The 22,811-nt window shown below is 59.7% G+C and overlaps 3 protein-coding genes across 5 annotated transcripts; 2 read left to right on the forward strand and 1 right to left on the reverse strand.

The window, feature by feature from the left end:
* Positions 1–2,170: 2,170 nt before the first annotated feature.
* Positions 2,171–3,936, forward strand: LOC127557658 (uncharacterized). The gene is made up of 5 exons (XM_051990967.1): positions 2,171–2,265; positions 3,037–3,211; positions 3,430–3,544; positions 3,655–3,755; positions 3,835–3,936. Exons 1-5 carry the CDS (start codon positions 2,171–2,173, stop codon positions 3,886–3,888), a joined length of 540 nt encoding a protein of 179 aa, XP_051846927.1. The 3' UTR covers positions 3,889–3,936.
* A 223-nt stretch (positions 3,937–4,159) lies between these two features.
* Positions 4,160–10,875, reverse strand: KMT5C (lysine methyltransferase 5C). 2 transcript variants are annotated; one of them, XM_051990101.1, is made up of 9 exons: positions 9,408–10,875; positions 8,110–8,250; positions 7,398–7,563; positions 7,081–7,190; positions 6,790–6,953; positions 6,621–6,640; positions 6,281–6,417; positions 5,991–6,193; positions 4,160–5,873 (listed from the first exon to the last, which is right to left on the reverse strand). In XM_051990101.1, coding segments are annotated over exons 1-9 (1,440 nt in total). In that variant the 5' UTR covers positions 9,410–10,875; the 3' UTR covers positions 4,160–5,376. The 2 variants fall into 2 exon arrangements, with proteins under 2 accessions (XP_051846061.1, XP_051846060.1); XM_051990100.1 differs by lacking the exon at positions 9,408–10,875 and adding an exon at positions 9,151–9,243.
* An 8,060-nt stretch (positions 10,876–18,935) lies between these two features.
* TMEM150B (transmembrane protein 150B) lies at positions 18,936–22,728 on the forward strand. Of its 2 annotated transcripts, none has more exons than XM_051990104.1 (7): positions 18,936–19,812; positions 20,356–20,437; positions 20,606–20,665; positions 20,751–20,818; positions 20,921–21,048; positions 21,843–22,026; positions 22,290–22,728. In XM_051990104.1, the coding sequence occupies exons 2-7, from the start codon at positions 20,370–20,372 to the stop codon at positions 22,475–22,477; spliced, it is 696 nt and encodes a 231-aa protein (XP_051846064.1). In that variant the 5' UTR covers positions 18,936–19,812; positions 20,356–20,369; the 3' UTR covers positions 22,478–22,728. The 2 variants fall into 2 exon arrangements, with proteins under 2 accessions (XP_051846064.1, XP_051846063.1); XM_051990103.1 differs by having other exon boundaries at positions 18,936–19,256.
* The last annotated feature ends 83 nt before the right edge of the window (positions 22,729–22,811 follow it).

The raw sequence follows: 22,811 nt of genomic DNA on the forward strand, positions 1-22,811 counted from the left end.
AAATAAAAGGTTTTCCGTTCCAATGGTTCATTAATGATCTAGTCTCAGACACTTAACACTTCCTAGCTGTGTGACCTTGAGCAAGTCACTTAACCCCAATTGCCTCAGCAAAAAAAGAGAATACATCCAGAGAGAGAGAGAGAGAGAGAGAGAGAGAGAGAGAGATGAAAAAAGTCTACTTCACTCTGCATTCAGAGTTTATCAATTCTCTCTGGAGGTGGAGACCATTTTTCAGCATTAGTTCTTTGGAACTGTCTTGAGCAGAGGCTTGATTGTTTCAGACGATCACTGTGACGATGTGGCTAGTCATGTGTTCAGTGTTTTCCTGGTTCTTTGCTTCAGTCACATAATGACTTCCCGGATTTTTCTGAAACCATCCTACTGGTCATTTTTGACAGCACAAACAGAACTCCGTTGCAACCATTTAGCACGACTCGTTCCGCCAACCCTCAGCTAATGGGCACCCCTTCAATTTCCAGTTCTTTGCCACCACAAAAGAACTACCCCAAATAGTTTGGCACAAATAGGAAGGGCTTTAATTTTGATCTTGCAGGTAATTAGTAGGGAGAATACCGGGGCACTAGCCCTGAAGTCAGGAGGACCCGCGTTCAATTTGCCCTCAGACACTTAACACTTCCTAACCGTGTGACCCTGGGCAAGTCACTTAACCTCAATTGCTTCGGAAATATAAATGAATGAATGAATGAAATACTATTAAGTACCCCCCCCTCCCCCCAAAAAAAGTCTTCAGCTGTTCCTGCTGAGAATTTGGATTAATTATGAATCTCAGTAACCTCAAAGCATCTGGGTCAGGAGAAACCAATTCCCATCTGAACATGTGTGGTTGGTTTTCTCCTTCATGACTGAGTTGCTTTAAACTCCATACATTTCCCATAGTCCTCTCTCTGGGTAGACATGGCACTCTTCATTGATGAACATCAATGATCGGGGTTCCCAGCCTGGATTCTGTTTATACTCTAAGCAAAAATGAGGTCTCCCGGTGGGGTGGGGTCCATCCCAAAGGTAAGTGCCTGGAGGACTAGGAGCAATCTCATCAGTCAGGCATGTCGTGCAGAGACTGACTTTTTCAGGAACCGGACCTTAACAGAACCAGGAGGGGAAAGAGTAGATCACAAACTAGTAATCAGTTATTAACCTAAGAGTATAATATTCATGTCTCTCAGTAGATAATGGAGCTCACTGGGGAAGAGGGAAAAGGGAGATTGGGGTGAGACATGGTCCAGTTCATGCCGTAGAAAAATTACCTTGAAAGTTGGGTGGAGAATAGATTGCAATAAAGAAAGACTTGAGAAAGAAAGCACAGGAGAGAAGCGATAAGGCCTCGAACTAGGTTGTGGCTGCTCGAGCGGAAGGAACACGGGGAAATACGAGGTAATCCGAACACGGAAATAAGAAAAACGGCACTGAATTGGATATAGAGGGGAAGGGATAGAAGAAGGAGAACCCAGCTCGGCTCTGCGGATGTGGGTGACGTAGCCACCAAACGATGGTGGCAAAAGTCGGGGCTCGGTCATGGGACACGTTCACCGAGGCCATTCTCGGGCAAAAAGTAGATTTCCTTCGGGGACTAGGTTACAGACAAAGTGAAGGGACACAGAGACACCAGAAATGGTAAATAGGAAATAGAGTTGAGAGAGCATAGGAAAGACGAGTTCCTCAATGGAAGTCATAATTACCCAGGAGGTTGGGGCGTGCCCTTAGATGGCAGGAAAACCCCCAAAAGGGACTCAGAACCCTAAAAGAGTTTAAGGAGGACAAGGGGGTTGGGAAGCACAGTGGAGTTAGGGGAGCTACCCCGATGCATGGGGGAGGGGTAAGGAGAAAGATACCACATACAAAAAGGAGAAGCTGGCAGATGAGGAAAATGATGTACATAAAACTTCCATGGGTTCTAGCAAGATTTTATTTATTTCGTTATTTATTTTGGCTGAGACATTTGGAGTTAAGTGACTTGCCCAGGGTCACACGGTTAGGAAGTGTTAAGTGTCTGAGGGCAAATTGAACGCGGGTCCTCCTGACTTCAAGACTGGTGCTCTATCCACTGAACCACCCAGCTTCCCCTCTGGCAAGATTTTTGATGATAGCACTTGGGGAGATGGAGACAATAAGGCCAGAGAGAGAAGCGAGCTGGTTGGATGGTCCGCCATTAATGGTTCAGTTTGCCGTGGATGAGGAGTCTCCAGCGGAACTGTCCCTGCTCCCCACGCCCAGTCGCAGGCTGCTTAATCTCGTTTTTGTTTTAAAGTAAGCGTGGCCAGCTCAGCCCATCCGCAGGTCCAAGAGCAGAGCTACCAGACTATGGGATGGCAGTGGACAGCCACAAAGGTCTGGCATTGGGATTCGTTCCCTTGGATACCAATGATGGATTTTGCAGTGACAGCTTCTCGGTGTCCTCCCCGAGGGCTTCCCCCTCCCTCCACTGGCACAACTGATCCCCTTCCTCCCCATGATCTCCAGCACATGACCCCTTCCGTCGTCTTCTCCCATCTTCAGTCCCCTCTCTAAAGGAGGGCATGTCTCCCAGTGGTCTAACGCCCGCCCTAGATCCCCCTTTCCCCACCCAACATCAGGATGTTGGCTCCTTGCAGACAGGTACTTGCGTTCCTTCTTTCTACCCCGCACGAGGCCCCCAGCCCGACCCGTGGAGCAGTGCGGGTTTCTTTAGATTGAAGATGAGACAGAGAGAGCATGATAGAAGGGGGCATGTGCTGGGGGAGCTGGGGAGGAAGCGGATCAGCTGTGCTGGCAGGGGGAGAGAGGTGGTCTCCGGGTGCTCTTCCGAGGGCTCCCTGGATACCCAGCAGGAGGAGGAGGGATCAGCCTTGTGTTGCTTTGTTCCAGAAGGAAGGACCGAAAGTCGATGGCTGGGAGGGGGGGGGGGTGTTGGATAAAAGCTGATTTCGGGGAATTGCTCCCCAAATGGGCTGCCAGGGGTGAGGGAGGAGGCCCCTCCCTTTTCCCAGCCGCCTCGGCCTCCGGGCCAGGGAAATGGGGTCAATACTAGAGTTGAGGGAGAGGCGCTCTGGTAGCGAACCTTGCGCGCGTGCTGGGAGCCCATTGGCCGGGCTGCCGCCCGCGGAGCCAATCAGGGTTCGCTACGGGTCCCCGGGGCACCTGGGGGCCAAAGGACCTCATTTCCTCGTTGGACCCAAAGGCGGTTGGTGCCACAGTGCGAGTTCCAGACTACCAGGTGAGGGCAGAGTTGCGGGTGGGTGGGGCGGGACTGCCAGGTGGGCGGAGCTACAATTGGGGCAGGCCTGCTAGGTGAGGGCGGGGTTGCCAGTTGGGGGCAGGGCTGCCAGGCGAGGGCGGGGCTATCGGTTGGGAGAAGGACTGCCGGGGGGGAGGGGTTGCCCGTTGGGGGCGGGGCTGCCAGGACTGGTTGCCTCTCTCCCGCTTCTTCCCCAGGCCCCAGCCCCAGCCGGCTTAAGGACCGAGATAATGGATGAACCGTCCACCCCGCCCTTCGACCCCCGCTTTCCCAACCAGAACCAGACCCGCAACTGTTACCAGAACTTCGTGGGTTTGTGGGGGAGGGGACGGGAGAGTGGGAGTGCTGGGCCCCAGCTGGCGGGCGGGGTGGGGGAGGGGGGCTAGGGAGTGCCGAATTGACCTCCTGCGCCCCCGCCCCAGACTTTCACCGCTGTACCAGGAACATGAAGAGGAGGGGGAAGGACACGGCCCCCTGTGACTATTACCGCAAGGTCTATCACTCGCTATGCCCGCTCAGCTGGGTGAGCAGCGGGGCGGGGCGGGGCGGGGGGAGGGGCGGGCGGGGCGGGCTCTGGACGTCGGCCTTCTCCCGCCCCGCAGGTGCAGCGCTGGAACGACCAGATCCAGGAGGGCACCTTCCCCGGGAAGATCTGAAGGCCCGGCCCGGCCCCGCGCTCGGAATAAAGCGATGTCGTACACCCACCGGGGGCTGGCTGTTCTTTTCCAGCCCTAGGGGGAGGGGCGGGGCGGGGCCTCCCCTCGGGTCCTTCCCACCAGCAGGGCAGGAGCGGGGAACTTAAACCACCCGTCACCCGCGGAGGGAGAGGGCCGCCGGGCCTTGTCCACACGGTCCTTCCACCAGCCCGACAGGGAGGGGAGCGAAGCCTAGCGCCCCCCCTCCCCAAAGAGATCCTCAGACATGACATTTAACAACAAGGACTTTTATCAAAAACAAAAGTTGCAAACTGCCCGTCACCCAGTGTCCCCCATCCCTGGGGGGGAGGGGTGTGAGGCCAAGGGCCCCAGGCTGTGCTGGCCCCCTTCCCCTCACTCCCCAGGAGGCACCAGAGCTATAGCACCATGAGAAAGATGAGGTGGGGCGGCCTCCCTGAGAGCCAGAGGGGTGTGTACGCGGAGGGGGAAGACAGTGCCGTGGGTGGGGGTCCCTCCCCCCTCCATCCCCCCCTTTCTTTATGGCTTTCCTCCCTGGAAAAGGGGGGGGCGGTGTGCCACTGAGGCGGGAGGTAAAGTCAAGAACCATCCTGAGGCTTGGGGGAGGGGGATCCTTGCCTGTCCCTCCCTGCTGGGTTTGGGAGTGGAGACACCCCCACAGATCCTAGGCTCCGTCTAATGCCACTGAGGCAGAGAGCTCCCCTCGGCCCCCCGGAAGGGGCTGCTAGGGTCGGGGGGTTGGCCCCTTGAGGTTATCCCTGCTGGGTCCTAAGGGTGGGCTCTGGCCTTCTGCCCCTCTCCTCCCCCATCTGGGGGCCTCCAGGGCTGGCCTGGGGCCTGCTGAGGTCAGAGGCCGTGGGTTGCTGGGAGAGGAGGGGGGGCCCCCAGAAAGCCGGGCCCCGGCCCCCGGGGGCGGGGACCTCTTGCTAGGGTTAGTCCTGTTCAAATGAAGGAGCTGGCTCCTAGTGAAAGGTATGGGGATCAAAATGGCGCCCCAAGGGGGGAATGGGGGGGAAGCCTTGAGGGGCCCTAAAGAGGGCCGGTCGTGGCCAGGGAGAGGCAGCACCTTGCAATCTATGCACCCCCACCCCAATTCCTTGGGACCCCAGGCAGCTGGGAATTAGCTGGGAGAAAAAGGAAAAGGAAGCCCTGAACCAGCACCACGAGGTGCCCTCTCCCTCTGACCTGAGAGAGAGAAATGGCGGGTCTGGCCCTGGCAGAATCACAGGGTCGGGTCACCTGTCCACGGGGACCCTCGAGTCCAGGAGAGGGTGGCCCTGAAAAGAGAAATCCCGGCCCCCCTCCAGCCTTGCCACTCTCAAGGGGTGAAGGAGGGAGACGGCCCCCTGAGGCAGAACTCCAGGGGCTGCAGAGGCCAGAGGGGCAGCCACGGGGGCGGGACACCTACAACGCCTGCCTCCCGTGAATTCGAGCCGGCTGCGGGCGGAAGAGGTGCCCCCCAACGCGCCCTCAGTGGCTTCCATTCACATCCAGGGCGATCGAGCCGTGGCGGACCACCAGGCGCAGACGCTTGGGTGGAGAGAAGGGGCCAAAGGCCAGGGTCCGCTTGGGGGGCTCCGGGCCTGCAGGCCTAAGGCTGGCAGGGACGGCGGGGATTGGGGCGGCACCGCTGAGGTCCACCCGAACCACACAGGGCAGCCCGTAGCGCCGGGCCCAATGCCAGTCCTGCAGCGGGGCGGGCCGGGCCGGGGCCGAGGCAGGGGCCGGATTCAAGGCCACGGTGACCTCCCCCCGAAGGCGGCATTGCGGACCGCAGCCCCCCCATCGGTGCAGGGAAACTCGGGGGACACGGGGGTGCGGGGTCGGCCGAGCCGGTCGACGGCGGGGGGGTCGGCGGCGGCGGCGGCGGCGGTGGGGAGGGTGAGGCCGGGGAAGCCACTGCACCCACAAGGCAGAGGGGTCCAAATGGGTCCCGAAAGGCTGCAGGCGGAGGGGCTGGCAGAGCGCTGTTGGAAGAAAAGCGAGACGGCTGCCAGGGGAAGGCGGGGAGGGGGGGCATCCGGGGAAGGAGAGAACAGGGCCCTCCTGGGGGAAGGGGGGCCGGGGCGGGGGGCGAGGCTCACCACACAGAAGGTCCAGGCGGTGCAGGGTGTGCAGGTGAGAGCAGCGCTGGGCCCCCAGGGGCCCGAGCCCCTGCCGCACCCCTCGGGACTCCCAGTAGCGCTGCAGCCGGTGCTCGGTCTCCCGGAGGTCGTACTTTTCACAGGTCCTGGGAGTGGCCGCGGCCGCGTCCCGGGGCCGCAATCGAAAGGCGCCTTCCCCCTTCCTGAGGGCAAACGAAGCCAGGATGCAGGGGGTCCGGACGAGAAGGGGCCGGGGCGCCCCCGCCCCCGGAGCGCCCCTCCGGCCTCACCTCTCACAGGTGCAGCATTCGCACAGCTCGTTGCGTTCCCCGAAGAAGCCGTCCCCGTAGAAGCAGGTCACCTCGTCCCCGGGCTCGATGTCTCGGAGCACCTTCACGCAGGCCGCGTTCCCGTCTGCGGGCACAAACTAGGGGGCCCTCCTCCTCAGCTCTCCCCACGGAGGGGACCGATCCAGGGGCGGCCCTCCCGGGTGGCCGAGGCCGTCCCCCGGCTAGGCCTCAGTCCTCCTGGTTCAGAAGCTGCGGAATCGGGAGATCCGTCCTGCTCCCTGGGAAGGTGAGAGCCAAGAACCACCCCTCTCCTGCCCCCCAGATCTCTCCTCCAGCCTACCTTGCAATTGGGTCTGCAGTCTGAGGCCGGTCGGGAAATGGAAAAGAAAAACGGACCCAAGTGAGCTTCTGCTCATCCTTCCCGCCGTCCCCAAGTCCCAGAGGGATCCCTTCTGTGCTGCCCCCACTGCTCACCCCCCCCCCGGCCCTCCCCCCGCCACCGCCCTCACCATGGTTGATGAAGGCCGCGGGCCCCAGCCACAGCTGGGCGCTGCGTTTGCGGGTGGAGTACATGATGCTGAAGTCGTTCTCCCCGGCCCGCAGCAAGCCCTCGTCGGCCTCCCGCAGCTCGGCGATGCAGCCCACCAGCAGCTCCAGCTTCTCGTTCTTCTTCCTGGGCCCGAGGGTACGGGCAGCCTTGAGCTTTCCCTCTGGGGTCTGGGACCAGGAGCGACCCTCCCCCTCCTCTGCCCCCACGCTGGCCTAGACCTCAGGCTCCCTCTGCCCTGACCCTTCCTTACCAGGAGCGGGTAGACACGACCTTGGCCCCATTGGTTTCTAGGGAGTATCGGGTACAGGGAAGGATGGCAAATCCGCTTTCAGGCAGGAAGGCTCGAAGGTACCGATAGATCTGAGGGCAGAAGAGGGAGGGGGTGAGGGGGGTCGCCAGGGGCCTGGGGGTGGGGACGGCTCCGTGAGCCAGGAGCCAGGGCTACCGGGAGAGTGCCGGGATGTTGGAGTCCAATCCCGAGGTCACTAAAGGCAGGGGACCGGCCGGGGCGCCGGGCCTCCTCCCCCTGGGGAGCCGGGGAAGGGACGGGACCCGCGTCCCCCTCACATGGGTCTTGAGGGCAGCCTCCTGCTGCGGGCCACGGCTCTGGAAGTAGTGGGCCATCCAGCCGCCCAGCGTCAGGGCCCGGTAGGCGGCCTCCAAGTCCCGCTGTTTCCGGAAGGCCTCGAGCGCCGAACGCAGGTGGTGCTGACGCCGCAGAGGGGGCACTGGGCTGGAGGCACAGGACGGAAAGGGACGTCAGAGGCCCCAGGGCCCCAAGCCCACCGAGAGCTCCCACGAGCACAGCGCTGCTGGAGCTGACCTCCGAGGGCAGGGCCCCTGGGACGGAGCTGCTCCCACCCCGGGAAGAGCTGGCATTTCCAGGGCTTTCACAAAAGCAAAATCATCAACCGTCTCCGATCCTCACAATACCGGGGAAGGCTCCCCGGTCACAGGGTCACAGAGGTGTCTGAGGAAGGACATCTTCCACCGGGCCCCCTCGCTGCAGGACTGGGAACGGAAGCCTCCAGACCCGGGGAACTCACTGCCCCTTCCCGAGGCTTGACAGGGGGACACCCCCCACCCCCAGTGGAACCTCCCAGCTCAGGGTCTTGCTTGGCCTTCCTGGGACCCCAGTGGCACCCACAGGGAACTTTCCCAGCCTCTCTGAGCCCGTTTCCTCACTTCCTCATTCCCAAGGTGACTTCAGCAGCACAGGGCCATCCCAGCCCGGGGACACAAGGCGGGGGCCACCGGGCGCGAGGACCCGCACCCTCACCTGACGTTCATCTTGTGTGTGCGGAAGCCCAGGTAGGGATCCAGGACCAAGCTGGTGGCGAGGTCATCGTTCTCACACAGCTCCCTGGCTGTCACCCTCTCTGGTCCCATGGTGCAGCCTGGACCATGCTGCTCACCAGCCCTGGGGAGGAGGGAGCTCAGGGTGGGGGGGTGGCAGCCAGAGGGAACCCCCCCAGGTCTCCCCAAGGAGTGAGGCTCAGACTACAAAAGAGAGGGGTGGGAGAAGAGAGAAGGAGATAGGGGTCAGAGACCCCCCCCCCCAGGAGGGAGGAAAGAAGGCAGGCAGGGAGGGAGAGAAGAAAAGGGAGGAAGGGAAGAGAGGGAGAGGGGGAGGGAAGAAAAGGAAGGGAGGGAGGGAGAGGGGGAGGGAAGGGAGGAGAGAGAAAAAAAAGAAGAGGAAAGGAGGAAGGGATGAGAAGGGGAACAAAGCCCAAGTGTCAGGGCCAGGGGACCCCGGGGAAGGGGAGAGCAGCACAGAGCCGAGGGACAGGGACAGGGCACAGGGCACGTGTGTATGTGTATGCATGCGTGCACACGAGTGATAGGTCACTGGAGGGAGGGGGAAAGAGCATGGGAGTGCACAGAACACGGGTGGGGGATGGGGAGGAGGGGTGTGCACCGAAGAGGGGGAGAGCACAGAACACTGGGGGAGAATGTGAACCGAACATGAAGAGGGGCACAGAACCAAGGGAATGATGTGCATAGAACACAGGCAGGGAAGGGGGAGCACCGAACACGAGGGGAACGGTGTACACCGAACGGGGGTGGGGGGGCCAGGAGGAGGGCGGCACAGAACACTGAGGGAGAATATGCACCTAACGGGGCGGGGGGGAGGGGAAGGGGGGAGTGGGGTGCACCGAACGCGGGCGGAGGGAGAAGGAACGCGGGCGGGCGGGGGATCCTTGAACGCAGCTTGGTGGGGGGGGGGGGGTGAGAGAAATGGCAGGCGGGGTGGGGGAGGGACCCAAGCCGACGGGGAACGAGGGTCGGAGGTCAGGCCCCGCCCTCCCCGGTCTCTCACCTCCCCCTCCCCCTCCTCCTCCTCTTCCGGCTCCCGCCGCCTCCGCCACCGCCGCCGCCGCCGCCTCCAGCTCCTGCTCCCGCCGCCCCGGCCCCGCGACTCCCGCCCCGGCCCGCCCCGCGCCGGCCCTCCCCGCCCTGCTTCGCCGCCCCAGCGCCGCTACCCATTGGTCCATGTTACTGTCAGTCCACTGTCGCCATGGTGCCTGTGCGCCGCCGTCATACACCCGCCCTTCAACTCCCTCAACGGCCACCTACATTGCCTGGGAGGATAGGCCCCGCCTCCCGGGGCCCGAATGTTTCCATTGGTCTAAATTTCTTGTTCTTCAGCTCTGTGCTGTGGCTGTCCAAGGGTTGGGAAGCGGGTCCTTGTAGGTTAGCAAGCGATTGGCTCTCCGCTAAACCACCTTCATACTATTGGTCTCTCTCCACGTCCGTCTACAGAGCCTTCGGGATACCAGAGGATTTGAGTGAGAGAAGGTGGAACCTCCCGGGCCTCAAGAGTCCCAAAGCGATTGGCTTGTCGACGGACGTAGCCTTATACCATTGGACCAGAAGCCCTGTCCTTCAGATCCAGGGAGAATAGAGGGCGCTGTGGATTGGGAGCCGGCGCGCCCTCTCCCAGAACCACGGTACCCCCAGTCATTGGACGTCGGTAGCTGTCATTCTCGAGCCTGGAGAATGGAAGACTGACCCTCCCGGGCCGCTGGGTGGTGCATTCCACCATTGGCCCTGGCGGCCGCCCATCTTGAGTTTTCCCCGCCCTCCAGCCTGCGCGCGCAGCTCCCTTCTTCTCCCCCTCTCCTGGGTCTTGCGCTTGAGGATCGCCATGACAACCAAAACTTTATCGATAGCCGCACCTAGCTCCTGCAGCGGGGCGGGAAAGAAGCTGTTTCCCCGGCCCAGATAACCAGGCCTCAGGCATATTAAAAAGCCTGATGAACAACTTTCTCTAACCCCTGAGGACTGGCCCGCGAGGTGTCCCTGGGGTCCCAGCGAGCTGCGCTTGGGGCTCAGGAGGCTCCCGGTGGGTCTGGCCGTGGAGCATGTGCTGAGAACCGAGGCCGAGAAGCAGAAGCCGGGCCGGGCCCTCGTGGTTGCGACAGGGCCACGGACTGGGCCGCAGGGCTCCAAAAGCTCCGGAGGCTTCTGGCCTGGCTAGCCCAGAAGGCCCGACGGGAGCCAGGAAGTGCCCGACTAGTGTCTATTATGTATCCAAGATTTGCGGGGAGGGAGAAATTGACACGCCCTCTCCCATGCACACACAGCTCGTCTGTGGGAGTCCTGGGGATCTCGAGCCCGCGCCCTCTTGGCTCGATCCATTTGTTCCAAGTGTTGACCTCTGGCCCGAACGTTCCTCTCCCATTTGACCCCTAAGAGACCCTTCCTGACCCGGAGCCTTCAGCTAAAGCCCTCTCATTCCTCCAGTATCCGTGGAGCACAGATTTAAGGGCTATAAAAAACAAGCCCGGCCATTGAGAAGGCGGAGGGAAACCGCGAGACCGGTACTTGTGGTCTGCAGGGTGTTCCCAGCAGGACTGTGCTGAAATCTGGAGAGTGACAGTTTGCTTGATAAGCAGTAATAAAGAGGAAATGGGCCAAAAGGAGAGAGCCAAAGAGCCTGGGGAGAAATGAGGACCTAGGAATGCTGGGAAACCAGGAACCAGAAATAGAGAAAAAGTAGTTGGAAATAAGAGGAAACCAAGGGCTCAATTAAGGTTCCAAGTAAGGGAAAGGGGTTGGGGGGGTGAGAGGTATCCTGACAATCCTTGATGACTGGAGGGTGATCACGGACTGTTGAGCACTAAATGCTTGGTGAGCCCCCAGATGATTATGCTCAAGGAGGGAGGCTTTCCTAGGCGCTCCTGAGGTGAGGCGAACCTGAAGTTTCCCAACCAATGTAGGCCCGGTCTACGTATAGGAAGCCAGGAGTTCCTGAAACATCCGTCCCAAATGGTCCCGGGCAGCTCTGGGAAGGCAGGCCGCCGGGAGCCTGCAGGGATGGCTCTTGGAGACCAGGGGCTACAGTTGTCGGGAGGAGAGGTGTGAGTTGGGGCTCGGTGGGGCTGGGAGAACTGGGCCCAAGAACTAGAGTTCCTGTGGAAGAACTATAGCACTGACTTAAGGACCTTTGAAGTGAAGGTGAGATCGGGGCTGAGTCTTGGGCCCTGCCGGTGACAGGAAAGGGAGACTGGACACAGATACATTTGTTCAGGACACATTTAAGATTAGTGTCTTATGTGGTTTAGCAAGAAGGAAGGGGGACAGGGAGAAGTTGGCCCTTGGGCTCCCCCACACAATAAAGCTGGACATGCAGTACAACCACCTACAGTGCTGGACCCCCCCGACCAAGGTACTGAGGACCCTTCGGGCCCCAGGCTAGGAGGGTAATATCTTTCCAAATCTCCCTTGCTCTCTCCCTTCTGTACCTTTGTCTCCCTCCTTCCCTCCCATCCTTCATTTACCTTCCTTCCCTCTATCTTCCTTTCTTCCTCCTAACCTAAGAAAACTATATTAAGACAAGTGTTTTCTTAGCAGGCAAAGAATCCTGTTAGGATGATTTGTGCACTTTACACTGAGAAGAAAATGAACTCACCAGTGGGCAATATCCTGTTAGGGCTTCTGCAAAGATGGCTTGACAAGCCCGTGGTTAGTCTGGGCCTGGAGCTCGGGAGCACTTTGAGCTCCTCAATAGTTGACTCTGCCGCAGGCCGAAATTTCTAATTGAATGAGCTTATGTGGATGTTGTCTGGGAAGGGTGTGCCAGGGAGGACAGGGAGTCGGGAGCCCCCTTCCCTCCAAAGGGGACACACCTCAGGGCCTTTCTAACCCCCCCCCCCAAGAGATCTGTTTCTATCATTAAAAAATGACAGTCTGACTTCAGAAAAACCTGGAAAGATTGACATGAATGGATGCTGAGCGAAGTGATCAGAACTAGGAGCACACTGTACACAGTAACAGCAAGATTGTGTGATCGACTTGGAATGGCTTGGCTCAGTATAATGATCCTCCTGGAGAACTAAGGATGGAAAATGCTCTCCGTTCCCAGGGGAACAATTGATGTGGGTCTGAATGCAGATCATACTGGTTCTCACTAGTTCATGTTTTTCTCCCTTTACAACATGACACTTACATGTGTGCATGATTGAACATGTATAACCTGTGTCAAATTGCTTACCGTCAATTACGCTCAAAAAGCTATGAAACTGTGCATACCCTTTGACCCAGCAGTGTTTCTACTGGGCTTGTACCCCAAAGAGATACTAAAGAAGGGAAAGGGACCTGTATGTGCCAAAATGTTTGTGGCAGCTCTGTTTGTAGTGGCTAGAAACCGGAAAATGAATGGATGCTCATCAGCTGGAGAATGGCTGGGTAAATTGTGGTATATGAATGTTATGGAATATTATTGTTCTGTAAGAAATGAGCAGCAGGATGAATACAGAGAGGCCTGGAGAGACTGACAGGAACTGATGCTGAGGGAAGTGAGCAGGGCCAGGAGATCCTTATATACTTCAACAATACTGTATGATGCTCAATTCTGATGGCCCTGGCCATCTCCAGCAATGAGATGAACCAAATCAGTTCCAATGGACCAGTAATGAACTGAACCAGCTACACCCAGTGAAAGAACTCTGGGACATGACTATGAACCACTCCATAGAATTCCCAATCCCTCTATTTTTGCCCGCCTGCATTTTGGATTTCCTTCACAGGCTAATAGTACACTATTTCAGACTCTGATTCTTTTTGTACAGCAAAATAACTGTTAGGACATGTATGCTTATATTGTATTTAATTTATACTTTAACATATTTAACATGTATTGGTCAACTTGCCATCTGGGGGGGTGGGGTGCGGGGAAGGAGGGAAAAACTTGGAACAAAAGGTTTGGCGATTGTCAATGCTGTAAAATTACCCACCCATAAAGAATAAAAAAAAATTGCCTGCCATCTCAGGGAGGGGGGGAGGAGATGGAGGGAGGGGGAAATTTTGAAGCTCGACATGTTAATGTTTAAAATTTGTATATGTCATTGGGAAGATATTAAAAAATTAGATGAAAAAATGAATACTAATAGCGTACCTTGTGTTCAGAGTCCCTTCCGCCAGAAAGTTTTATCAAAATCTCTAAGACCTGAGTCATAACAAGCTTGGAGAGAGATGTGCAGACTGACCTAGTTTTCCGTGCCCTCCATGAGCTACCTCCAGATGCAGCCGAGTAACTTTGTACGGAATCGTGAGCAAGGAAGAAACGTGAAAATCGAATTGGAAGTAACGATTCTCCCTGTTGGGTCCCTCAAGAGGAGGCTCCGGGCAGAGCTCGTGATCAAACTGCACAAGGGTCAGAAAGGCCACTTTCCATGGCCAGGAGCCTTTCCCTGGAGGGGGGGTGGGGTGAGGACCAGGGTCTCCCAAAGGCAGGATTAGAAGCCGGATTATCCTCCTCAATCCATTTCCTTGCTTCCGAAAGAGTTTTACTTTTGTTGCCATTCCATGCAGACTTTTCCCTTTCCCTTCCTTTCCTTCCACGTTGGGGGTACAAGAAACAATCTTATCAAGGACTCCTGTGACTCACTGCTGCCTCCTGGAAGGACTTGTTTTACATTGTTGCAAGAGCGGGGCTCTAGGCTAGTGCGCCCATTTTGGAAATTGCAAAGGCATGCTTTTACTAGTCCCTCCCCCAACCCCCCCCATTAATTAGCTATTAGAGAAATTAGGGTGAATTTGCACTCATTACATCCCCAAAGTACTCCCCCGATTCTCCGCCCTTGGTTACATCCTTCCATTAAGGACCAAAACACACCCAGGGAGTACAAGTGAAAGCCCAAAGTCAGTCCCGGCCCTCAAAGAACTTAGATTTTTGTGGGGGGAGAAGACAGGACGGAGCAGGAAAGGGGGAAATTCCACAGGGTTCCTTTTCACATCTAACCCTCCCCCCCTCCCCCCCCACATCCTTTGTTCTAGATCCCAGCCTCCCGTTTCTTAGGTTTCAGTTTTCTAATTTAGGCTTTTTCTCTCTCTCCAGTTTTCCTAAGTTCGTGGAAACTAGCTCCCCATCCGATTCTCACAGGGCTCTGTGAGCCCTGACCCCCTCCTGTTCCCGGCTTCCCTGGTCACTTGGCCCCCACCAGCCCTCTCAGCTTGGGCAGGATCACTGACGTCCAGAGCGCACGGCCAGTGAGCTCCTCCCAAGCCTCCTCCTCCCCGACCGGCTGCGGCCTCTGGTCTGCCCATCCCTCCATCGCCGGATCCCTGTCTTCTCCCGATGCTCCATCCTCTCTGGGTTCCCCCGAGCCCGCCCTCTCCTAAATGTCCTCCTGGCCTCCGCTCCGTCTCCTCTGCCGGCTCTTCGGCCACTCCGGGTGCCCCGCAAGCCTCTGCCTCCCGTCGCCCTCGGCTCCTACGAAGGGCCCTCTCTGCCCGTCCTTTATTCCGGCCCTTTCCCCAGGACACCGCGGGGGTGCCGGAGAAACTGAGGCAAGAGAGAGGTTGGGGAGTTTTTACTATTTTGAGGGGGAGAGGTTGGGCTGGGGACTGGTGCCTCAAAGCCTCCGGCGGGAATGGGAGGTTCCCGTGAAATCCGTACACACGCGGCTCCAAGCTCCCGGGGTAAACTGAGGCAGGGGCGGAGTCGGAGCCCTGAGAGCGGGAATCGGTCTGACTGGGTGAGGGGACATTGTGATAAGGACGGAAGGTCTGCGCTCCTCACCATGGCTAAGAAGGTCTTTCTCCTTATCCGGATGAGACATTCACAGTGGACAATCTTAGCCGAGCCGGCCCCAAATGAGATCGGTGCTAATGATCAGGGGGGAGGTGGTGCTGCAACCAGGGGGGTTGAGGCAGCTCAATTGAAGGGAAACTGAGGCAGGACAATCAGAAGGGGACCGTGGTACAGCGACCACTCCCGTTACCTTGTGTTCGTCCGGCTCGTTCCGCCCTTAGCGTGAAAGTCCCTGGAGAACTGGGAAGGATGTTCTATGATTTTTGGGCTTCGTGACCTCAGCGCTTAAGGAACTACCTGGCGCCCAGTTAAGCGCTCGGACGTTTGGGGGGAGGTGGGGAGGGGAACAATGTGCATCTGCATTCATGGAGTTCATGATTTAGTGCTACTTATTGAAACTAATCTATTTCTCTAAATGGACACAAAACCAGATAGATATGGGAGAGACCAAGGTCAGACAAGGAGACCCGTGGCTCCACAGGGGAGGCGGCCAGAGTCGCCGTGGGGCGTCAGGGGTGGGCGTGTGGGTGAGTGTGTGTGTGAGTATGTAAGTGTATTGTGTGAGTGTGTGTGTGTGAATGTATACAAGTGTACATTATGTGTGTGTATCTGTGTGAGTGTGTGTGTGAATGTGTACAAGTGTATATTATGTGTGTGTATCTCTGTGTGTGTGTGTGTGTGAATGTGTATAAGTGTACATTATGTGTGTGTATCTGTGTGTGAGTGTGTGTGTGTGAATGTGTACAAGTGTACATTATGTGTGTGTATCTGTGTGTGAGTGTGTATGTGAGTGTGTGTGTGAATGTGTACAAGTGTACATTATGTGTGTGTATCTGTGTGTGTATCTGTGTGTGAGTGTGTGTGTGTGAATGTGTACAAGTGTACATTATGTGTGTGTATCTGTGAGTGTGTGTGTGAATGTGTACAAGTGTACATTATGTGTGTGTATCTGTGAGTGTGTGTGTGTGTGAATGTGTACAAGTGTACATTATGTGTGTGTATCTGTGAGTGTGTGTGTGTGAATGTGTACAAGTGTACATTATGTATGTGTATCTGTGTGTGTATCTGTGTGTGAGTGTGTGTGTGTGAATGTGTACAAGTGTACATTATGTGTGTGTATCTGTGGGTGAGTGTGTGAATGTGTACAAGTGTACATTATGTGTGTGTATCTGTGTGTGTGTGTGTGTGAATGTGTACAAGTGTACATTATGTGTGTGTATCTGTGAGTGTGTGTGTGTGTGAATGTGTACAAGTGTACATTATGTATGTGTATCTGTGTGTGTATCTGTGTGTGTGTGTGTGTGTGTGAATGTGTACAAGTGTACATTATGTGTGTGTATCTGTGGGTGAGTGTGTGAATGTGTACAAGTGTACATTATGTGTGTGTATCTGTGTGTGTGTGTGTGTGAATGTGTACAAGTGTACATTATGTGTGTGTATCTGTGGGTGAGTGTGTGAATGTGTACAAGTGTACATTATGTGTGTGTATCTGTGTGTGTGTGTAATGTGAATGTGTACAAGTGTACATTATGTGTGTGTATCTGTGGTGAGTGTGTGTGTGTGAATGTGTACAAGTGTACATTATGTCTGTGTATCTGTGTGTGTGCACCCTCCCGGCTCTCCCCTCCCAGCAGGCCCCCTCCTGCCTCCTTCGGAGTCTCCCTCCCCCCCCCCCCCCCCCGCCCCGCCCCTCCCCCTCCAGCTCAGCCTGTATCTGTTTCCCTCCCCACCCGTCTCTGTCCTTTCCAGCTTGGCTCTTTGGCTCCCCCCTCGCTGCCCCCCCCCCACCAGAGGCCTCTTTCGGGCCGCAGCCCACCGCCCCCCCCTAAAACCCAGGCGGCCCCAGCCCGGGGCCGGTCCTTTCTGCTCCCCGGCTTTTTAGCCGCGACTCGCGTGGACAGAATTCTAAAACCAGAGATCTCAAGTTAGAAGAGATCCCGGAGATTACCGGGTTTACTCTCCCCTCCTCATTTTACAGCGAGGGCAGGCGGAGGCCCGGCAGTAAGTACAGCCGCGGGGAGGGGGTGGGCCAGCTGCTCGGACACCGGGGGCCTCCCCGGGCTTCTGGCCCAGAGCAAAGCCGGCCTCGGGCGGACTGACCCCTCCCGGGAGCGGCCCCCAGCCCAGCCTGTGAAGCAGCAGGGATCCACGTGGGGGAGACGGGCCGAAGCTGAGAAGCCGCTTCCCTGAGGTCCGGGGCAGCAGGAGGCAGAGCCCCGGCCTCCAGCCCCCCGGCCCCGGACTCCCGCCACAAGCCCCGGCCCCGGCCTCCAGCCCCCGCCCCAGCCTCCAGCCAGAGGCTGCCCCTGTGCGAGCTGTCTGCTCCCGGCCTCCCCCTCCTCTCTTCTGCCTTTCCTCCTTTCTGCAACTCGGCCTTCCCTGGCCCTTCGCTCATATAACCCATCCCGTCCCTCTGCTTCTCTGGCCTCTTTCCTCTCCCTTTCTCCTTTCCTTTTCCCTCCCACTTTATCTCTCCCCCCTCCTCCTACCCCTCACCTCTTCTCTCCCCCCCTTCCCATCACTGGTTTCTCCTCCTCCCTTCCCTTCTCCCTCCCCCTGCCTTTCCCTTCTCCCCTCTCTCTCCTCCCTTCTCCCCTCTCCATCACTGATTATATGTATTTCTCCTCCTCCCTTCCCTTCTTCCTCCTCCCCTTCTCTTCTCCCTCACCCTCCCTTTTTCCCTCCCTTTCCTCCTTTCTTGCTCCCCTCTCCCTCTTTATCACTGATTATATTTGTTTCTCTCCCTCCCCTCCCTCTCCCCATCACTGGTTTCTCCTCCTCCCTTCCCTTCTCCCTCCCCCTGCCTTTCCCTTCTCCCCTCTCTCTCCTCCCTTCTCCCCTCTCCATCACTGATTATATGTATTTCTCCTCCTCCCTTCCCTTCTTCCTCCTCCCCTTCTCTTCTCCCTCACCCTCCCTTTTTCCCTCCCTTTCCTCCTTTCTTGCTCCCCTCTCCCTCTTTATCACTGATTATATTTGTTTCTCTCCCTCCCCTCCCTCTCCCCATCACTGGTTATTTCTCCCCCTCCCTTCCCTTCTTCTTCCTCCTCCTTCCCCCTTCTCTTTCCTTCTCATTCCCCTCCCCTCTTCATCACTGAGTATATTCATTTCTCCCCTTCCCTCTTTCCTCCCTGTTCCTTCCTCCCTCTCCCTCCTCCCTCCCCTCCCCCCTCCATCACTGAGTATATTCATTTCTCCCCTTCCCTCTTTCCTCCCTGTTCCTTCCTCCCTCTCCCTCCTCCCTCCCCTCCCCTCCCCCCTCCATCACTGATTATATTCATTTCTCCCCTTCCCTCTTCCCTCCCTGTTCCTTCCTCCTCCCCTCCCCCCTCCATCACTGAGTATATTCATTTCTCCCCTTCCCTCTTTCCTCCCTGTTCTTTCCTCCCTGTTCCTTCCTCCCTCTCCTCCTCCCTCCCCTCCCCCCTCCATCACTGAATATATTCATTTCTCCCCTTCCCTCTTCCCTCCCCCTTCCTTCCTCCCTCTCCCTCCTCCCTCCCCTCCCTCTCCCCCCTCCATCACTGATTATATTCATTTCTCCCCTTCCCTCTTTCCTCCCTGTTCCTTCCTCCCTCTCCCTCCTCCCTCCCCTCCCCTCCCCCCTCCATCACTGATTATATTCATTTCTCCCCTTCCCTCTTCCCTCCCCCTTCCTTCCTCCCTCTCCCTTCTTCCTCCCTCTCCCTTCTTCCTCCCTCTCCCTTCTTCCTCCCTCCCTCCCTCCATCACTGCTCCGTTCACCCCCCCCCTGTCCTCTCCCCCACTTCCCTTTCCCCTGCCCCTCTGCCTCCCTGTCCCTGAATCCTCTCGGTGTGTCTCCTCCCCCAGCGCTCTCAGGATGGAGTAGGAGACGGTGAAGGCTCCAGCCCTGAGCTTCCCTTGTACCATCTGTAGAATGGCAGCATCCCCAGCGCCCCGGCTGCTTGGGAGGCTTTTAGAAAAGTGAGTCCCGTCTCCCCCGTTCCGTCGGGGGCTCGTGGGCCCCAGGAGCCGAAGCCCGGCCTCGGTTGGGGAGGGGAGGGAAGCGGGGGCGCCGCCTCCGAGGTGGCCGGAGTGAGCGCCGGGCCCAGAGGGTTTGAGGGGGAGGAAGTTTCTGAGAAATGAGGAAATTTCTTCCCCAGCTGGGAAGGATTTTAGGATGGAGAGGTCGGGCCTAAAGTCCTCCTCCCAGCCCCGCCCTGCAAGGGGAACTCCAGCTGGGGGAAGAGGAGGCCCAGGGCAGCCCTGACCCGCGGGGTCCCCTCTCACCAGGGCCGGAGCCGGCGCAGGAAGAGGAGGTGAGCTGGAGGCCCCGGCTCGGCCAGCCCCGAGGAATACTGGGAAAGGGCTCCTGGTGAGGCTTGGGGAATGGGACACTGGAGTCGGTGCCCGAGGGGCGGCAGCTGGTAGGTGAATTTGGGGGAGACGGGGGGACTCCCTAAGGTGCCCAGAAGCCGGGTGCCTGGGCCCCCAAAAGAAACAGAGCCTTGGAGGGGGGAGGGCTTCAGAAGCAGCCTGGGCCCGGCGAGGAACACCTGCCTCCCCAGGAGGGCTCTTTGCTTGAGGCCCCGCCCCCTCCTCAGACCCAAGTCCGGAGGCTTTCCCTGGTTAGGACGTTTTCCTGCCTGGATTCCACCAATTTCAAGATTTGGGGTGTGGGGACCCCATCTGTGGAGAAGGGGCCGTAGAAAGCAAGCCGGCTTCCCCCCGGCTCTGGGCAGCCTTGAAGCCGGCCACCTGGGCCCCCTCTCCTCTAGCCAGAAGCACGTGGGGCTCCCCGAAGTCCAGGCTTTCGCCAGGGACCCCAGGAGGGGCCGGGGAGGCTGCGAGTCCCTTGGGTTTCTCCACCCTCCTGAGTATCCCCGGACTTTGTCCCGGCCCCACCCAGTGGCTGAGGGCTGGGAGCCGTCCCTGGGTCGCCACACTTAGAAGGGAATCGGCACCACGTGGGGACCAGACAGGGTAGGGTCCCCCAGACGGCCCAGGAGAGAGGGGCAGGGAAGGGAGGAGCCCAAAGAACCTGAAAACGAGGGAGTAGCCAGGGCTGAGGGGATAGAGCTTGTGAGAAGGGGACCTGGGGGGGTGAGGGGGACCTGGGGGGGTGACAGGGACGTGGGGGGGTGAGAGGGACCTGGGGGGGTGACGGGGACCTGGGGGGGTGATGGGGACCGGGGGGGTGGTGTGACAGGGATATGACTCTGTAGATGGGGACTGGGCTGAGGGAATGTGATTCTGGATCCTGGCACGGAGGTGGCTGGGGATCATGGGGGGTGAGTCTGCCCTGGGCTGGTCCAGCCGCCTGTCTCAGTTCCTGGGAAGAGCCTGCCCGAGGCTCCTGTTCTCTGAGGGCCACATCTGGGCTGGGACTGAGCAGGGCCCCCGCCCCTTGGAGGGAAGGAGGGCAGCGGGAAGCCTCCCCTTTCCCCAGCCCCCCGCAGCTGGGCTGTGCCGGGGAGCTGCCCTCGCCGCCCCCCCACCGGCGCTCCCTCTGCCCCTTCCCCGCAGGCGGCCTCCCGGTGATGTGGGGCTACCTGGCCCTGCTCCCCCTCTGCCTGGCGCTGTGGGCTACGGTTGGGGTCTGGACAATGTGAGTCTGCCAGGGGATGCTGGGTGCGTGGGGGGGGGCAGGTCCTGGAGCCCGGTCCTAGGCCCCGAGGAGCCAATCCCCGCTCCTGGGCCCCCGGGGTGGACGGGGGGGCGACTCCCGGGGAGTGCGGGCCCGGCCCCAGAACGCGAGGCCCCCTCTCCCCCGCAGCTTCGCTCTGGCCGTGTCCAACAAGACGGTGAATCTCACGGAAGGCTTTCCTTACATCAGGTATGGGGGCGGGCCAGCCGCACTGGGGCAGCGGGGGGCCGGGGGCCCTGCCGGTGACCCCTCCTCTCTCTTCCCCCACCCGCAGCCTCTGTGGATCGTTCCCGCCTCAGAGCTGCATCTTCAGCCAGCTTCTGAACGTCGGGGCTGCCATGGGTGAGTCGGCCGGCTTCCCTCCCCCCCGACTCGTGGGGCCCCGGGGCCTCGAGCGCCCGACGACGGGACCCCGGCCTCACCCCCCTCTCTCCTCCCCCCAAGTGGCCTGGATCTGCGTCCTGCGCTACGTCCAGTTCCGGGAATGGGGCATCCCTAAGTTTCCCAACCGGCTGTGTCTGGGCTCGGGCTTCCTCTGTGCCTTGGGGGCCTCCATCGTGGGCAACTTCCAGGTGAGCCCGGCGCGCGGGGGACCTCGGGGCGGACGGGCGGGCGGCCCCCGGAGCCCCCACGCTCACGGGGAATCCTCCCCCGGAAAAGGCCTCCGCCCAAAACCGAGGCGGGGCGGCCCGGGCGCTGGGGCCGCTCCTCGTGCGCAGGGGACGGGCCCAGCGCGGCCCCCGAAGCGCAGACGCGGCAGAGGGGGCCAGTCCTCCGCCACCGGCCCGGGGCTCGCTCTGGCCGAACGATCCCGTCAAGTGCCTGGGCTGGAGTTCTGGGGTCCGGCCGTGGCCCCGCCCCGGGCTTTCAATATAGCTCAGGAGTCAGAGCCCCGGGGGGCGGGGGGGGGTCCTTTCTGAGCCTGGAGGGAGGTTAAAGGAAACTTGCAGGTCCCTTTGGCCAGAAGGGGAAACTGAGGCACAGAAGGCAACGGCACACTTAGCTCTCAGGGTAAGTATGACTGGGGGCGTCTAAAGCCGCCCCCCCACCCAGAGCGGGCCGGGGAGCATCCCCGGGGACGTCGGTCCAACGCCATCGTCTGCCCGACAACACGGAGACCACCTTCAGGCCGACCCTTGGTCCACTCGGTCACTGCTCGGGTTCAACCGTGAATCGTGAGCCAAGGTTTCTGGGCCTCCCCGCTTCCGGCCGCCTCCTCTCGTGGCTACGCCCGCCCGGGCGTCCCGGGCCGGGACCGCGTCCCCAGCTCCCTGGGAAGGGCCAGAGCCCGGCCCCCCAGGCTGATCCCCCCTCGCTGCCCCAGTGACCCCTGCCCTCTGACCTGCGGGCCTCTCCCTCCCCGCAGCAAACCAACGAGCTCTCCACGCATCTCTTTGGGTCCTTCCTGGCCTTCGTGGTGGGCGTGGCCTACTTCTGGACCCAGGTGGTGCTGCTGCGCCTGGCCAAGCCTCGGGCCCAGCCCGGAGCCCCCTGGATCGAGCCCCTGCGCCTGCTGCTCTGCGGGCTCTGCACGGCCCTCATGGTGGCCAGTATCCTCGCTGGGAGGCAGGGGGCGGGGGCGGGGAGGGTCCCACAGGGCGGGGTCAGCGAGCAGGAGGCTGCCCCCCCCCCCCCCCAGGCTGGGTCTTCTCCCTTCCCACAGTCTCAGGCTTCATCCTGGCCACCTCCTGGGCGGGGGAGTCCCTCGGTGGATCGGGCAGCTGGGGTGAATGTGGGGCGGCTGGAGGTCACTTGGCGAATGGGGGGGCGGCGGCCGCGCGGTGCCCGCCTGTATCCTTGACGCGGCCCCCAGTGATCGTGCTGCACTTCTGGCCCCGGCGCTCCGAGGCGGCCGTGTGCGAGTGGTCCACGGCCATGCTGCTCTTCGTCCTCTTCGGCCTCCTGGCCGTGGACTTTTCCGACACGACCGGCTTCGCCATCAGCCTGCAGAGCAGGCCCCGCTCCTGCCCCTCGGGGGCCGCCCACGCGCCTTCCCTCTAGCCTCCCGCCCTGCGCGGTCCCCTCGCCGCCGGTCCCGAGGCGGCCGACGAGCTCCCCCTTCGACTCCGGCCCTGCCCTGGGCCTCGGCTCGCTGACCTCCGACCCGAGACCACGAGGGAAGCCGAACGGCGGCTCTCGTCTCCCGGGCGAGCTCGGGACCCCCGGCCCGTCTGCCGGGGCCACCGGAGACCGGACCTCGTTCTGCCCCCCAACCCCAAACTCTCTGGCTCTCGGCGCGGACCTCGGGGGGCCCCGGGGAAGGCCCCTCACGCTGAAGCGTCAGACCCTGGGGGGCGACGGCGGTTGGGGCGCGAGAAGGCAGCGGGAGACGGGA

This window comes from Antechinus flavipes, chromosome 3, assembly GCF_016432865.1.
Source record: "Antechinus flavipes isolate AdamAnt ecotype Samford, QLD, Australia chromosome 3, AdamAnt_v2, whole genome shotgun sequence".
Lineage (NCBI taxonomy): Eukaryota > Metazoa > Chordata > Mammalia > Dasyuromorphia > Dasyuridae > Antechinus > Antechinus flavipes.